This window comes from Marmota flaviventris, chromosome 5, assembly GCF_047511675.1.
Source record: "Marmota flaviventris isolate mMarFla1 chromosome 5, mMarFla1.hap1, whole genome shotgun sequence".
NCBI classification, from domain to species: domain Eukaryota; kingdom Metazoa; phylum Chordata; class Mammalia; order Rodentia; family Sciuridae; genus Marmota; species Marmota flaviventris.
In genome coordinates, this window is record NC_092502.1 from 153,781,040 (window position 1) to 153,799,504 (window position 18,465).

Here is an 18,465-nt window from a genome sequence, read left to right on the forward strand (position 1 = left end):
ATTTTAACATTGAATCTTGAAACCTTAGTTTAAAAAATAATCAATAATCTAACAATAGGCAAAGAATATGTAATGAAATTTTCTGACAGCAATTTTACTCGAATAGCAACTTTACTCCACAAAATAAAAAGAAAACTAAAAATGCCATTATAATTGGTTTATTAACTTCGGGTAATTTTGATTAAAATGTCATTTTTTTAAAAAAGAGATTTCAGTGTTAAATTACAGCTGTTAATTATCAAACTATAATCAAACAAAAGCATTTGAATTAATAGAAGAAATTTTAAAAGGGGAGGGTGGAGTATGGAAAGAAAAGAATTATGTGGTCTTCATATTTACGAATGATCTTAAGATTTATGAGTAATTATGCCAGAGATAGTAGAGAAAAAATGACTCCAGAAGACAACACAAAGGACATGTGGTAAAGGGAGCACCCAGGCTGTGAGACGGAGGGTGCCTAGAGCAATCCTCTCCACCAAGGTCTATCTAGGTCTCTCTTCTCGGAAACCTCCCCAGCTGGAAACCTGTGTCTCTAGTTAAAGGGGAACACACGCAGGAGTGTGGAGGGAACAGGCTCTGCTAGTGGCACAGGAGGCCTCTGGAACTGCCTAACCTGTTCCTTAACTCTTAGAGGTGTGATTGTACAGGGAAGAAAAATGTTTTGTTGTTGTGTTTTGTTTTGTATTTGCAGTACTAAGGATTGAGTCTGGGGTACTTTGCCACTGAGCTACATATCCTGACCTTTTTATTTCTTATTTTGAGACAATGTCTCACTAAGTTGCTGAGGCTGGTCTAGAAGTTGTGATCTTCCTGCTTCAGCATCCTAAGTCATTGGGATTACAGGCTTAAGTCATCAAGCCCATCATGTGTTTATTTTTCATAAGGTGCATTTGAAACCTTTGTTAGAAGTGTTGATTTTACCCTATGAAGGTTTCATGATTTAAAGTAAATCTAATACATCCTTATAACAAATTTTAAGAGAAAACAAGTCCAGCTGAAGACAACAGAGTAAAAATGAACCATGTCAATCACTCAGTGACAATCAAAACAAAATATGTTAAGGCTGGGATTGTAGCTCAATGGTACAATCATTGCATGAGTGAGGCTCCAGGTTCAAGTGCCATCACCAGGACACACACAAAAAAGTGTTAAAACCAAAACTGTATCAAATTATGTTACGTGCATATATGAATATGGCATAATGAATCCACTATTATGCATAATTATAATTATAACCAATCATAAAGAAATGGAGTGGGCGCATTTCTTAGAACTGGGAACCACTACTTCATTTCTTTATTTTTACATTGTATAGATCCTAAAAAATTTGCCTCAGAGTCATTAATAGCTGCTGAAGTTTCAGCCATCTCACCCAAATTCCTGGCACCAAGGGTAAGAGGTAAGGCAAGTACTCTAACACTGAGCTCTAACACCAGCCCTAAAAAAAATTCCTTATAAATATCTCCTTAAAGTTTCATTACTCATAATACACATAAGTCAGGAAATATACAATACAGCATATGATTTGGTGAGCACATGACGGAAAGACATAGATCAGAAGCAAATGCTGCCTCTCCAAAGTTCACTCACCCCTCCTTGACAGCCAAACCTCTATACTCAGAAATGGCATATTCCAGCCATAAAGCTGCATTTCCCAGCCTTGCTTATTTATAGGAGTGATCAATATAGAGAAGTAAAAAATGTTGAATGGGAATTTTGGGAACAGTTTAAGGGTCAAGTTGTAACTATGCTCATTCCATCTTGCCCTTGCTTCCAGGAACTTGGGTAAGATGTTGGAGTTTCAGCCACTGTTGATGATTCTAAGGCAAACTTGACAGCCATTTACCTGCTAGAAGAGTCAACAGGACAGCCACACTGGCCCTGGAACAACAGTCTTCACAGACTCCATCTACACAAGTAGAAAGCAAGCTCTATCTTGACCAACTGTTTTGGGTTTTAAACCACCAATGCAAAATGTGTCAAATGGGTTTCCAAGCCCTCATGAAAAGGCATCCATGTGACAACACCAATACCGTTCTGAAAACGAACAAATCCAAGCAACAATATTCCAGAAATGGCATATTCTTTCCTTGAGTGTCTTTGCATCTGTTTGGCAGCTCTCAGTAGCACATATTATGACTGGCATGATAGGAAGTCTGCTGAGTAGGTGAAGACAGAGACAGCTCACTGAGCAAGCTCTGCCCCCAGGAATCCACAGGCAGAGACCAAAGTGCTGCTGCGGGTGCCACCACTGGTACTGTCATTTATCAGAATGACAGTGGTAGCAGCAGGGTTTTGCCAGAAAGATCTTGGACAAGAGAACTATCTCACACCCAATAAGATAGCACGGAATTTCAAATGTTCATATATAACAACTCTCTAGTGAAACTTTCCAGAATAATTGTTTTATTTCCATGCAGCTTTTATAAGTTTGGCAGTTTAAGAAGTATTACCTGAGCACATAAACAATATCATAGATCTTTTTAATAATTTTTGGCAAAATATTTTTGTGAGTATAGTAATATGTGAAAATGTCAGAAATTTATAAAATGTTAATATGTATTTCTATCATATAGAAAAGAAGGTTTAAAATGGTATATAATATATACAGCCCAAAAATTCATATATATTTCAAGTACAAAACCAATAATATGAGTTTATGGTTTGTAATGTAGTTCTGAATGACTTTAACCATACAACCAGGTAAAATCTACTTCAGTTACACACTTTGTTTAAAACTCTGTTTCTAGTTTTTAGCCCCTACAAGGGAAAGCAGCTGCCAAAAGAAAATCAGCCTCCATTATCAAATAGAAGGACTTTTCCATAATTTTTAACTGATAAAAATCAGCTCATTTTTTAGTCTGCGCTTTGTTTTTCTTGGAATATGGGGCTGGGGGATTTGACAGGCAATCAAAATTGCATTTTATAAACACTAACTAAAATTTTATAAATATATGAACTCATAGGCTCTAATATCTAAATGAGTTAAGGAAAATGCAAATATTAACAAGTAAAACAGTAATTAAAGATAAGTTTAAAATTTTGCCATATCAAAGGTATGCTTGGTTCCTAATATTTAGAAGGAAGTTTAACTGTTTAAAATCTGGAACAATGACCTGGTTCCTGAATATTTATTTTTGATCAGAACTGCACTTATGTGTACCTTCGATCTCTGTATGCCACCCTAAAAAGGAGTTTCACAAAACTTCACAGAGGCTTGCCTATTCTCATTTCTGGTACTTGGATCTCTACATTTCCCATTAAATCAGATTCTGAGCTAAGTCTGCAGCAGGAACATTCTTCTGTTACCCAAAGTTGAATGTTGTGCTACAAGAACTGTATCTGGACACTCCTGCTTAAGGCTGCAAAAGCAACAACCATCCAAAAGACAAATGATTTTGACCCAGAAATGTTGTCAACTAGGTCCAAATGTGGTGTCTTATAGACATCAAGTGGTAGGAAACAACAATCCAAAGGTAAAACAAAAATAGGCAAAACACACAAAACCACCTAGTCTGTCATGAGGAAATGGTGCCCTGGCAGCTTGAGCAAAGGGAAGGCCCTGGCTGCTCTGACTCTGAACGCCCACAGCCAGTGCACCATGGCCTCCCAGCACAGGTCTCTTCAGGAAGCCTGGGCGTGGGTCCACTATCCTCTCCACCTCCCGTGAAACTGTTCTCATGCCAAGGTTTTCATGGTGGAGAAAAAAATGAGAAGGCAGCAGGTGAGCACTCAGTCTATTCTGTACAACAGTGGACACTCAGACAAGAGCTGAACCTACTTCTCCAAGGACGTCAAACCTGTGTTAGGATGGCTAAATCAAGAAGCTTCTAGATCATGCCCTGACAGTGATGCTTCCCATGCTCCAAGGACACCATCTGGTAAAGAGAAGGATAAAAAGATGGTTCTTTCTCTGGGGAAAGTTCTTATAGGATGGACTTCCAAAGCTTATTTTTTTAAAGATATTCAGTTTCTGATTCAAAACCGGATCAATTTAATTATGCCTAACCTTCTCTGATACCTCTACTTGGATCATTGGAAAGAAAAACCAAAATAAGACCAAAAGAGGCAACTGCTGGTGCGGCCCCATTGGCACCAGTTGGACTTAACTACCTGTGCTCTGCATGCACATTCGTTCTGCAGACCACACTTGGGCTAGCTTTTTATCACTCCTTTTTTGGAGCCCTCAAAAGGCTTCTAGCTGAGCTCTGGGGTACAGTAGAAGTGGATGACAGCATCATGTGACTCTGGCAATGCTGCGACCTTTCATGAGATTGTAAAACAGTTGTTCTATAAGTGATGTGGAGCAAGGGAGCTGAGCTTCCACTCACCTCCCAAGTGGTCTTAATAAGATTACTATCCAGGTGAATCATTCTGCTACTTGTTTTTCTCTTATGCAAATAACACTAACTATGCCATCATCCATTTACATACTGCCTTTAAAAGGCACTCAACCAGCTTCATGGGCAGCAAATCCTATGGCTGTTGAAGTACACACTAAGTCAGCATACTTGCTAAGCTGAGAAAGTGATGCAGAAACTAAACCCTGGTGTTATCCTGGCTTGCAGCAGGCCAAGGTCACTTTGCCTTTCTCCTGCTCCAGGGCTGTAGTGGGGAGGATGTGTGGACACTTACTATGCTCTCACCTTGAAATCCAAACACATGATTTTTAGGCTTATAAGGAAACATGGGTACACTGAGATCAAAGTCATTTGAATGAATTTAGTTTCCTGAAAAACTTGTAGATATGCTGGCTTGCTTAAAATATTAAAAACAACTACTTTACATGCTGTTTCTAAATTACAGGTTATCTCAGTCGTCCATACTGCTTCACTCTTGTGATCAGCTACAGTAAGCAAGATTGGTCCCAAATCTTAGCAAGCTAAAGCAAGCAAATATTTGTGAGGTAGGCTGCTCTGTCCCTATTACACACAGAAGAGCAACATGGGACAGAGCTAATCAAACAGAACAAAGCAGTCTTTGTCTCTTGAAAAAAAATGCTGGGAAGGTTTCCTATAGCAAACTTATGTCACCAGACACTACAGACTATAAACACAGTTTTATTTAAAAGTTGTGGGAAAAAGCAAGCGAGTAAGAAAGAAGGAGGGACACAAGGTAAGGAACCAGCTGAGCTTATGAACATGGCTGCCCCAAGACAGCTCTGCATCTAGCTGGAAGTCTAGCCCATGGCAGGGCTGAGATGGACACTTCCAAAGCAGACCCACAACTCTTGAGTAACAGGTAAAAAAATACTCCACAGGGTCAGTGGGTAGGTAGGGAAACCCACTGAGAATATTGATTTGGCATCTCCAGGGATGGAGCATGAGAAGCTGCATCTTCAACCAAGTTTGAAAATTACTGACTCAGGAAAAGAAAAAAATCACTTAAAAAAAAAACACAAAGTTGTCGTTCCCTTCCTGTCCTTCTCCCCTCCTGGCATGGAGGAAATGAGGCAGTGAAGAGTGGCGGTACACGGCTTTCTAAGGAAGAGGGCAATATGGAGTAGGGGGTGAAGAAGCCAGACCAGAATAATTGGGAGATTGACCAAATGCTAATTGAACAGGTAAGTTAACATATTGAGAACAATGGACGTCAGGTCTTTTGCTATCTGAGAAGGGATTTATAAGCATGGAAAGAAAAGGGCTAGAAAGAACCCTGAGGTTCCTGGATTGGAAATGGAAGAACCGGTACAAACAGAACACATGTGCTTTAAGAATATAGGTAGTCACAGATAGATACAGCAGTAATTTTAGATATATGTGTATAATTGTGCATGCACATGGATGGTTGGGTGGGTGGGCAGATGCAAGGAAGTTAGAAAGAAAGGCCTGGATGGGTGAGCATATGGATAGACTGATGGATGGAGGGACAGGTGGGTGGGTGGGCACACTTCCAAACCATGTGTCCTGGCTGCTCAGAGGGCCTAGAAGCGCTGACACCTCATAAGCAAACAAGCCCTCTGGCTCTACCTTCTCAATGCCACACAATACAAGGAACCTTCTTACTGAGTGAGATGGCTGATCCCAGGGGTGGGCAGGAAAGTACAAGATGAGCCTGGAACATTTTGTTAAGCCAGAAAGTAAAGGAGTGTTCAAAGGATGAGAAAGACATATCAAAAGGACACAGAGAGGGATTCCAACTGGTCAAATCTGTACAATTTACATGTCAAAAGAGAATAATAGATAATCCACTGCACACAGTAAGACTGCATGAGGAAGAAGAATGGGGGTGGGGGGTGGGTTGTTCTTCCTTAAGATAGAAAATGATCTATAAATACAGAAGGAATGATGAAACTAAGTAACTGTCATCAGAGTGGTGATGGATACAGGCAGAAATCCTCATGGAGGCTGAGCTTTGGAGAAGAAGTCTGAAGAGTAGTATTATAGCACTACATCTGCCTGCAAAACATTCAGCAAAGACAAAGTCTGAAAATACTTTAACTATATATTGGAGAACTTTGCAGACAACAATCCATTTAGTGGTCAAGGTTAACAGCTCCAGGGGTGGGAGGGGTTGGCATAATAGACCTGCAGCTGTGACACCTGGAAAACAGCATGAACCTGCCAAGGCACAGCCTGAGGACCCCATGAGGTGGATGGACTTGAATCAGGCTAAGAGTGAAAGCCTTGTGCCCCATAAGACCATCATAGATATAAAGGTAAGGAATGTCTGATTTAGAAAGAGACTGATGAGACACATCCACTAAAGGTAGTGCACACCACTGGACAGCATCCCAGACCAGGAAAGAGACAGAGACTCTGCTAAGACAGCTGGGGGATGAGAATGGGATCTGAGGACAGAATGGTCATGCTAAGAGAAGGAAAGAAAGAGGGAAGGAAAGAGGGAGAAACAAATGTAGCACAATGCTAAAAATTGGGAATTCTGGGTCCAAGGAACATGAGTGTTTTCTGTGCTATTCTACCTCTTTTCTGTAGATCTGAAACTATTTCATAATTTAAATAATTTAAAAGGCAAAATAATTCATTATGTTCTAAAAATCTTTTCAGTCCATCCAGGTCAAATTATTGTCTCCTTGAATTCATACTTCTGTTACAAACTTGTTATTGAGGCTAAAAATTTAGGTTTACAACCTTAGCCTGGGAGGCTCTTTACTTTTGGTTAAATTAGTTTGAATTATCAGCATCAATTTAAAGTGAATAAAACTATACCATCGATAAATGTAAGTTCCTACATCAAGATGCTCCATTTTTATAAAATGTAGTTTTAAGAATTAAGAGATTCTGGGCTGGAGTTGTGGCTCAACAGTAGAGCACTCACGTCTCACATGTGAGACCCTGGGTTCGATCCTCAGCACCACATAAAACTAAATAAACAAAGTAAATATTTTTTAAAAATTAAGAGATTCAGGGGCTGGGGATGTGGCTCAAGCGGTAGCGCACTCGTCTGGCATGCGTGAGGCCCAGGTTCGATCCTCAGCACCACATACAAACAAAGATGTTGTGTCCACCGAAAAAAACTAAAAAGTAAATATTAAAATTCTCTCTCTCTCTCTCTCTCTAAAAAAAAAAAAATTAAGAGATTCTGTACTTGTAAGAGAGCCAAGTACAGAGGCAGTGTGAAGTGGCTGTTTTGGTGGAAGGTGACATTGTTCAGGTGAAGGTGATTGAGAGGTATGCCATATTATTTTCTGGGTTGAGTCCACAGGTGAAGATTATCATCAGCTTCTGCCAGTGACCTGGTGTGTGAATGGAAACTATTCAGTCCTACCTTCATTTGTCAAGGGTATTTAGATGGCTGGCTACAAGCCTACCAGTGCAATCAAAGATGGTATACTGGGGGAAAGAACTTAATGGTTTTTAGAAATTCATGTAATCCTCATAAATCGATGTAATTAAGGAGGAATACATATGTTCAATTTTCAGTTTTATTACAGAAATGGCTATTATATATTGTATGTATGTAAAAATCATCTCTAATAAAGTAGGCAATCAAATTAGCTAAGAAACACTGCATGTAAAATTAAGAAAACTAAGAGTTGACTATTTTTTTTTACTCCTACTGGCAACATGAAATAGTGCTATATAGGGGGAACTTGCTAGGCAAAAGGGGTAACTGCAGAAACAAACAATTTAACACTAACTTTTATTGGTTGACCTCTTCTGAAGCAAATACAGTAGCACTTCCTGTGTCCATTTAATGTACCCATAGACACCAGGGGATCAAGAGACCTGGGCCCAGTGTTCAGTGAAGCACAAGAACTGCCAGTCTAAAATGCAAACAGCCAATTCTTCCTTGCAACTTTGACAAGAGTGGGTGTGGTTCAGATCAAAGAAGACTGATTTAAAACCAGCAAATGTTTATTAAACATCTTCTATACCAAACCCCCTGCTAGGTACTCTGAAACATTTTCTCATTGAGGCCTCAAAGTAATCATTCACCTTAACACAGAAAGTATAGCTGCTGCCTATTAAAGGAGAATGGAGGAAACTTTTTAGATAAAAGTAAGCATACGAAATTCTAAACATCTCTCCCACAGAAACATCTCCATTAACGCAAGGCTGACTGGTCTGCAGGGCCAAGTGAACAAGACGCGGGCAAGGGTGAGACTGTGTAACCCAGGCTTGGGCATCATGTGTGTTAGGGTCTGTAAACAAGTCAAGATGGCGCCTGGCATTTTGCCAGAGGGAGTGGTTTGTGAAGTAACGCCAGTGAGCCATTAAGTGTGGAGATTCCTTATTGGTTGACTGCTGTATCTAGTTTATGTTAATTAAGATAAGCTGTGTGTAATGTATATATACCCCTCCTGTCCTACAATAAATGGCTCCCACTCCTGCTGTACCAATCTTTACAAGTTCCTCGCCAAACCCCCCCCCCCCATTAGTTTGCCCAGCCAGCCGGCCTACGGCAATGTGGCCACCAGGTGGCATAGTATATAGGTAGGAGAGTAGTAAGTGGAAACAGGAAGCCATCCTGCTCCACCAGCTGACCTCCTAACAAGCCACTTTGGGCCTCATTTGTTAACAGCAGAGACAATAATGGTACATATCTCTGAGTTATGAGCATTAAGTAAGGTATTACATAAAGTCCTGACAATACAGCATGAAATAGAAGGAGGCAGCAGAAAATAAAACATGGATACCTTAAATTAATAATGCAATGAACTCTGAAATAACAAAGAAAATGCTACACTTAGATTTCTAAAAAGAAATTGTGCTTTGCAATCCAGACTATGAAGCTGAAGTAGGCTTTCTCTGTATTTTCTAAAAAGTTTCATTCAAAGTTTAAACTGAGTTAAACAAGACCGAATAGCACACAAATACATATTTCTTAAGTACATATAGACAAGAAGACTGGATTTCATTTATGTAGCTGATAAAAATACAAGCACTCTAATCAACCAAAGTCAGAGGGCTATGAAAAGTCACTGGCTGCACACAACCAGCTTTACTTGTGACCTCCAAGTACAGGAATTCAAATGCCGAGTGACAAAACTGCAGTTTAACTCAACATCTTAGGTTTTTACTGGGCTACCCAAAACTTCAACTTGTCAGCTCCTAGTGCTATGAGGCAAAAATACTGTTGCCTTGCAATCTAAGACAAATTGGTCCTTACCTCAGAATAAGCAAGGGTGATGTGCTCGTAGATTCCCTGATGGTGATGGATGGCATCTTCCAGATCCTGCAGCTCAGATGGAAGGTCTACTTCACCACAGGCTTTACACCAGGAGTCCACGTTGCTCATGTACTTGGGGGTTAAAACAATAAGATCAGGGCTGGGGTTGTGGTTCAGTGATAGAGTAATTGCCTAGCATGCATGAGGCACTGGGTTCAATCCTCAGCACCATATAAAAATAAAGATATTATCTCTACCTAAAACTAAGAAGTAAATATTTTTTTAAATAAAAAAAAGATCACATCTATCAATTCATCACATATCATTTATGTTGAAAGGGGATATTTTTAAACATAGTTTTGAAAAGAAGGGTAGTTGTGTAAGATCATAAGAATGTAACATGGTTAAATGTTCATCTCAAATAGCATTAATGAGAGACCTCAAATGTGATGTAATTCTTGGACTCCACTCCCAGAGGTTAGGGTCTAATGGGATAAGGGCCAGGCTCATGAACCTGTGTTTTTTTTTTTTTAGTTGTTTTTTGGGGGGGGACGGAGGAGGTATTGGGGATTGAACTCAGGGGCACTTGACCACTGAGCCACATCCCCAGCCCCGTTTTGTATTTTTTATTTAGAGACAGGCTCTCACTGAGTGGCTTAGTGCCTTGCTTTTGCTGAGGCTGGCTTTGAACTCGAGATCCTCCTGTCTCAGCCTCCCGAGCCGCTGGGATTACAGGCATGCACCACCATGCCTGGCTGCGAACCTGTGTTTGGACAAAGGCTCAGATTTCTTCTGCCTAGGGTGTGGGTAGGCCTCTGGAGCAGCACTACCCTGCACTGTTAGGGACACCCTAGCCAGTTTTGCCAATCCACATCTTAATCTATGTTTCTACCTGCCCTGTACTCCCAGCTCAGCCCAACCATGGTAGCAAGAGCAGGATGTGGCTTCTCTGAGGAGCTGTTTTTCAGACTTACTTTTTCTCTTACATTAAAATACTAAAGGAAAAGACCAATGTAGCTGAAACTACTTGACTAACATTAGCAAGAGCAAGCAGCCCATTCTTTTACCCTTTCCAAAGGAAATTAACACAGGAATAAAGAGGAGACCAATAAAGGCAGACGAAGCTGCTCAGCTGTGAACCTCAAGAAAGGTTTAGGAGGTGGCAGAACCATTCAAAATTTTCCAATTTGCATACAAACAAGAGTCTGAGCCTCCCTGAACGTCCAGGACTGCTGACAGCAGTTCCCATCTCAATTTTCCCCACTGCCACCCACATCTCCAAGACTCATCAATAGTGGATAAATCACTGCCAAATTTCCAAGGGAGATGCTATCAGAATCCATCACAGTTAAGTGTCCAAGGCAAGTGCAGAAGGCACAATTAAAGAAGCTAATTCAATTAAGCTCAGCAGACATCAACATATTTCCCTGGGTTTAACCTCTTTCACTCTGTTTCCAGCAGGTTTTTATACATAGCAGGGAATGCAGTGGATGGCTGTCTTAAAATGGGACACCTGACCATCAGATGGGGGAAAGACTCTATATATTACTCTTGTAAAATATGATGAGCATAATCTCCCAGCTAGTTACGGCATTTAAGACCTTAAAATAGACAAGTCACCCAAGTAATTATTGTTTATGAAAATCCCTGTATTAATGTTGGCTCAGAAAAATATCTGTACTTTGTTAAAACCTCTGGGCTTGACAACAATTCAAATGGCACAAAGTGTCAAGGACAGCAATTAGTTTCTGATGGCTCCAAACATCACTAAGCCAGCCAGCACCAAGGAGTGTTTTCATTACCCTCTTTTGTGGTGTCTTCCTAATTCCCTCCAGGCACTGGAAACTGCAACAAAATTACACTTCACCACCCCCATATATATTCAGATATGACTACTTACTCCTATTTCTAAGTATTTCCTGGATAGAGTGTTCTATAAATGTCATTTAGGTCAGGTTGGTTGATTCTTTAACTTTATTTCACTTTCTTCTTCCATTATTGTACTTAATGCCAATTAGTAATTACTGTAAACACTTTTGAAATATGAATTGACTGAGGTTAACCATCACCATTAATAAACCATCAGGTCCAAGTCAGCAATTAATTTACTCCTGGACAATGGCCACTGCCAAGCACCCAAAACAAAGAGTTTCGACATATTCCAAGAGACAAAAATGCCTCTGATGGACCATGGTGAACACAAGTATTAGCTACAAAGCACAATACTTCACAATTTAATAACAGTTGTCAGGCTAACAGATCACTGCATCAAACTCTATTAAAATATATGCAACTCTTTTTGTTGAAGCAACTGAAATTAGTTAAGGTCTGGACACACCTGGCAAAAATTCCTTTCATAACAAAGTGCTTGAGTTATTTTTCAGGGAAAACCTTCAGAATTCATTCAAGGATGGTTTGAAATCCCTATACGCGCGGGTGCACACGTGGGTGCGAGCGCACACACACATCCCCCCCCCCCCAAAAATGAAATCAGCTTTTCAAAAATGCACATAACAGAAGAAGCCAGCTTCCCAAGCAATAACCTTGACACAAGCTCCAAATCCCCTGCACAGAACAAAACTCACACAAAAGAAGCACACAACCCGTGAAGAGGTGTGAAGCCGGTCTATGCCTGCACAAAGGAACCCTACTCCCTGTTTTTGCCACCCAATTAGTAGGCAGCTTTTCCCATTGCCAACTGATCAGAGAGGAAGACCTGGGTGTTGAGGTCCTGGCCTCCTTGCTGGTTGGCTGCACAATAAAGCTCCTTCTTTTTGTAAAAGATGGTTCCCTAGCACTGGATTCTATGCTTATCCAGCAGTAGGTGGAGCTGGGTGGTGGACAGCACACTCAAAGTGCAGTGTTGCATTTCCAGCATAGAAGAGAGAATAGAGGAGAGAGATCCTGATGCTGAGCAGAATGCAGACTTCTTAAAAAGTTGTTAAAACAAACAAACAAACAACTGTTGCTGAATAGATGATAAACGGAGTTTGTATTCGTCACTTTGCAAAACTGAGGCAAGAGGGTAAGGGAAGTGATTTATATACCCAGCTTTCCAAGGAGAACTTGAGTAACTAGCAGATTGATTCTCCTAGGCCCTTCCCCGACTCCCTGTTAACTAGAGGGAGCTTCACCCTGAGGTGCTGGGCTCTTCTGCTTGTTTGTCTCCACCACCCACAGCTAGGGTCCTCCAGACCGTGAGCCTCACTCCTACCCACTTCTTAAGCCCATCACCTCCACCTCCCAGACAGAGTCTCAGCTGAGCATAACTGATTTAGGAAAAAAATGGAAAGTTCCTAGAGTATGAACTCTAAAAATATTTATTCAAAAGGGATTCCTCCTTTTTGAAGTGAGGCTGGTTGAAAGTATACACACACACACAAATTTAAACTTCAGAGTTCTTATTTCTCATCTCATTTTCTGTCTTCATTTCTAGAAAATATTACCCACTTTTCCTTTTTGTTTCATCATTTTCACTTTCTCCCCTGGGTCCCCTTCTCTGCCCAGGAAAATCATGGGGTAGAAAAAGCATTTTCACTTGTGTATCATAAATCAGCTATGACAGCTCCAATAGAAAAACTCAGAGAAGACAACCTCAATTTGAACCAAAATAAGCCAAGAATCACTCTCAGTACCTTAAAACTGCTTTCATGGATACACTACTCATTTTGTATATATATTTTGTCCCAATTCCTTTATTCCATGATAATCTAATTTTTTACCAAAAGCCAAGAATTAGTCTATGCTTTTGGTAAAAGCTTTCATGAAAGAAAGAACATATATAAAGTGAAATTCTGTTAAGATAGGACCAGTGACTTGTATTATTTGGAAATAATGAAGCATTATACTTGATATTTTCCTCAGAATTTTAACCCAGACTTATGATAAAATCATACAAATGATAACCATTGTATATTAGTCATGCTTATAATACATGTTACTTTTAAAACTTTTTCTGAAAAGCTCAAAACTTTCTGTGAAAAGTAAAATTTTATAAGAATACTAACAGAAGTACAAAAGAGTTCATTTTATGTGAGGAAATGAAAAATGTAGCCATAAAGCTCAAGGAGAGTCCCAGCTTTGGGAATATAGGCAAGCCATTCTGGCACAGAGACGGTCAGGACATAGGTGCCCTGTGAGGGCAAGCCTCTATCAGAGCAGAATGCTCTGCAGTCACACAAATGTGCCTCAGTGCTGCCTATACAGCAGCCACTAGCCACACGTGAATGCCACCTATGTGAAATAGGAATGCTCCAGTAAGGCATTCCACTTTTGTTGAACCCTATTTTCAGAAATTACTTTATTATTATCATTTTATTCCACTTGATGTGGCTTCAGTGGCCACATGTGGGGACAGGCAAGCAAACAGGAGAATGCAGTTCAGGATTACTGTGATTAACCTGGAAAATTGAAGGTATAGTAATACCAGGTCACTTAATTCTTTTTTATAAAAAGGTAATCTTAAAAGAATTTGCTATGGAACCATCCTAACATAAAAGGACTGTTAAGTGGATATTCACACCACATGACCAGGTCAGTAAGGCTGGGGCCCCTCAACACTGTCTACTGAAAAATCACTGTGGCCATGTTTCCATATTTGTAAACTGGTATTCTGATTCCTTATCTTCACGGGAGATAAAGACATGAGAGAATGATGGAGACTCTGTAGGAAGGCATAACTAGAGAGATCCTGATGCTGAACAGAATGGTGAATTCTTAAAAAAAAAACAAAAACCAAAACACTTTTTAAGCGCTGCTGCATAGACGATAAAAGGAGTTTGTGTCCTTACATAACTCCTTGAAACTTCACCCTTGTCTAGTCTTAAAATTGAGATTTCTACGGTCATGAGCAAATACCAAAATAAGAACACCCATGGAGATACAGGTGCAGAAGTGCACAACTCAGCCAAAGCCTCATCTTCACAGAGAAGGCTACTTCCACCAGTAAGACCATTAACCATGGGCCACATATTTGAGCATTCTGTTTAAATTTTCTCATGAAAATTCTAGATGGGAATCAAAAAGATGGATTGAAACATAACTCATGATGTCCAAGTTTCTGGGCCTTTCCAGACTGAGCTATGAAAACAACTTAATGTGACTAGACAGCACATTATCTAAAAAAGGAACAAAGTTGACCCATTCTTCTGTTCTCCTGGGAAGAGGAAACTACTTTAGATGTGAACTTCTCCCATCTATAAGAATCCCAAGGATGGCCTTCAGTGATGCAGAAGAGACCATGTATTTTTACCTCAAAGTCAGGAAATACTTGCCAAGAATCTGTACATTTCAGTGTCTGGGCACAACTGCATCATTCATCAAGGTACAGGATACATGTTGTGCCCTATCTTCACCAGGATACTCTCCCTAAATTCATATTTGGCTTCTGTGGCTGCTTTATATGCATGGAGCCCTCAAGCACACTTGAAATTTATGCAGGAACCCATTAAGTTCTGTTCAATAATATACTCCTGTAAATTTAATTTTCTTCAACTCCCTAAGTTACAGCCAAATAAAAACACTCCAGGTTGTCAACTTTGCTGTATGTTTGAAAATTTTTAATAAAACATTAGGGAGAAAATGCCTCATGATGTCCACATTTCTAGATTCCATTTAGGCAGGCAAGATCAGCAGGCATTCTCTTGGGTTTACTTACAATTCTGAATCCCCTCATGTTCATGAAAGACACTTCCCTCCATCTTCCGCTTTAGGTCACTTACCGTTTTCCTAAGCAGCTTGTTCTGCCTCTTATGTATTCACATTATCTTAACCTGCCCTTCTGGGGGCCCACTACCAACTTCACACCTCCTGGACCTGTAGGGTTGCTAGATGGCTACCAAAGATGACACACTCATGGACCACAGCTCATCCTTCCCCTCACAGTGACAACAGATGATCAGGTACACAGCACTGCTCTGTATAGTAAGGGTCAGAAGTGGTCACAGGGCCATGAAGAAGGATCTGTTTCAGGCTGAGAAGGTTCCTGTTACTCTAAAAACTTGTTTCATATGTAGACCTTTGTAATGTTCTATTATAAAATTAGATAAATGCATAAGATAATAAGCAGAAAAATGAAAATCTGAAATTCTTCACTCACAGTTTTTATATGATGCTACTAAGATGTTTTTCTCTTTATATTCCACTAATTTCCTCACTTGTTTCATACTTCAAAGGTTTCTAGAGTTGAGATCACTGCTAATTAGTGTCTTGTGCAACATTCCGACTATCTTGCTTAAATCCTAGGCAAGCTGGGGCCTCTATCCTACCTTCACTGACGACTTCACTCTCCAACAGAGACTGGTTTTAGGTGAGAGAAATACTATGTCCTTCTTGAAAGCATTAGGGCAAATCCTTATGAATGCAGTACCCCCCCCCCCCACCAAAATTGTTCCCGAGAAAGCTACACCAGTAATTTTTTTCTTTTAAACAGAGTAACCATTTGCCTCGTTCCTGGGAGTTTTCCTAGTGGCTGAAAGTTACTGTTCTCTCTGTTTTGGAGGAAGAGGAGAAAAACGGGTGGATGGAAAAACAACAGCAGTCACTGCTTATTAATGAAGATTAAGTAGCTCTAATTGGAAAATCTGAAATCTAACACTTTTGAGCTATATAAATTTTTTGGATTTTGGGACATTTTGGATTTCAAATTTTCAGAGTAATGGGCTGGGGATGTGGCTCAAGTAGTAGCGTGCTCGCCTGGCATGCACAGGGCTCTGGGTTTGATCCTCAACACCACATAAAAATAAAATAAACATATTGTGTCCACCTAAAAAACTAAAAAATAAATATTAAAAAAAGAATTTTCAGAGTAAGAATGTTTAAATAATGTTCAATGCAAAAGCTACAAAATTGGACACTCTTAAGCATTTTGGTAAGGGGTTCTCAACCTATATTTACTATGCAGGACACTTAACACAAATGATCACATTTACGTGATAAAACTATCCCTTTCTGAACAGATACTTTTATTTCTACTTTATTACTTTTATTTCTACTTTTTTCCTACATGAAAAAACTAAAGAACAAAGAGGTTAAATAATTTGCCTAGAGTTGCACAGCAACAAGTAAGAGAGTTTGGATTTAAACTTAAGAGGGACTTCAGAGCTCACTTTCAGAGCTTACAGTCAAGTGTTGCACAAATGATCTCCAAGGATTTGCTGCACATATTGAATGACTGGAGGAAGAAATGTTCTGGCTACCACTTCATGGGCTGGGGGTTCTAGGCACTGACCTTTTCAGCCTTCTGGTGGAAAATGGAGGACATGTCCAGCAAGGTGCTACGCTCATCCAGGGCTGCCGCAAATGCCTTCCACTCCTGCTCCAGCTGATTTGCAATCTGCTTGATCTGCTGAGAGGCATAGTGGCCAGATTCCACCAAGCGATTGGCCACCGACATTATGCGGTTTATATTTACATACACGTTCTGCAAAAGAGGCAGAAGAAGTGGGCCCATCAGGAGAAGGTTAGTAGGGGTTCCTTTCTAGAAACCCAGACAGCACTTTCTGAAACATTCTACTACAGTCCTATCTGTAACAGTAGAATCACCTGATAGATGATGTTATGTATATATATATTTGCTCTCTGGGTTTCCATAAATCCTAAGTACTGGCTCCAATTTCTATTTTTCAAACCATAGAATTATAAAACAACTAGCTAAAAAGCATAATTGTCAAGCACAAAGCAATCAAACACATAAGTGGGTGCACACAAATATACTATTCCTCATTTCTTGGCTTCAAATACCGACAAGGATCCAAATGGCAAGCAGTCGCACAGAAATGAAGCAACTAACTAGAACCCAGAAACCAGAAAACACACACACAGCAACTGAAGACTATTCATGAAAAAACAAGCTCTCCTTTCTACATCAGTCCAAGTCCATCTTTTTGGTGCCAGCAGAAAATACCGTATAAATATATCTACTTTCTCTTAGGAAAATGCACCAAGGTAGAACCATAAATAATGCTGTGTTCAGCCACATCAATGTTTATAGCAGCACAATTCACAATAGCTAAACTGTGGAACCAACCTAAATGCCCTTCAGTGGATGAATGGATAAAAAAAAAAAGTGGCATATATACACAATGGAATATTACTCAGCAATAAAAGAGAATAAAATCATGGCATTTGCAGGTAAATGGTTAGAGTTGGAGAAGATAAAGCTAAGTGAAATTAGTCAATCCCAGAAAACCAAATGCCTAATGTTTTCTCTGATATAAGGAGGCTGACTCATAGTGGGGTAGGGAGGGGGAGCATGGGAGGAATAGATGAACTCTAGATAGGGCAGAGGGGTGGGAGGGACAAGGAGGGGGCAGGGGGTTAGCAATGATGGTGGAACATGATGGACATTATTATCCAAAGTACATGTATGAAGACATGAATTGGTGTGAATATACTTTGTATACAACCAGGGATATGAAAAATTGTGCTCTCTCTATCTAATATGAATTGTAATGCATACCACTGACATATATAAAATTAATTTAAAAAGACATAAAATCAGAGAAAAAAACATGCTATTAGAAAATAAATAAAAGCATGAGTACACTAAAAAAAAAATGCTGTGTTCATATTTAAGTAAAGCTTTTTCTACTGTGTTGAAATTCCTATTTAAGTCTACCAGTTTACTCCAAAAATAGGATGAAGGCTTTTAAAAAAGAATTTTTAAACTCTGCTTTTTTTGGAAAACACATTCTCCCCACGGCATTTCACCTTCCACCTGCAATCATCTCTGTGATCAGTAGTGCATCCAAGGTTGGCGGCAGGTTGCGCACACCTTCAATAATCCCAAGATGTTTTTCTTCACATACTTACCATTTATGACACTGCCACCACATTGTTCCTCCGTGTGGATCTCCAGATACAGGCCTTTCGGCTCCTCCCACTTGTCCCTAA

At 39.9% G+C, this 18,465-nt stretch overlaps 1 protein-coding gene across 2 annotated transcripts in view; it reads right to left on the reverse strand.

The window, feature by feature from the left end:
• Trio (trio Rho guanine nucleotide exchange factor) overlaps positions 1-18,465 on the reverse strand; it is a 333,690-nt gene that overhangs the window by 170,488 nt on the left and 144,737 nt on the right. For both annotated transcript variants that reach the window (XM_027950370.3, XM_071612702.1), the window contains exons 7-8: positions 16,802-16,993; positions 9,574-9,705 (exon numbers count right to left, since the gene is read on the reverse strand). In XM_027950370.3, the coding sequence (XP_027806171.1) occupies positions 9,574-9,705; positions 16,802-16,993 (324 nt within the window). The remainder of the gene's footprint in view (positions 1-9,573; positions 9,706-16,801; positions 16,994-18,465) is intronic.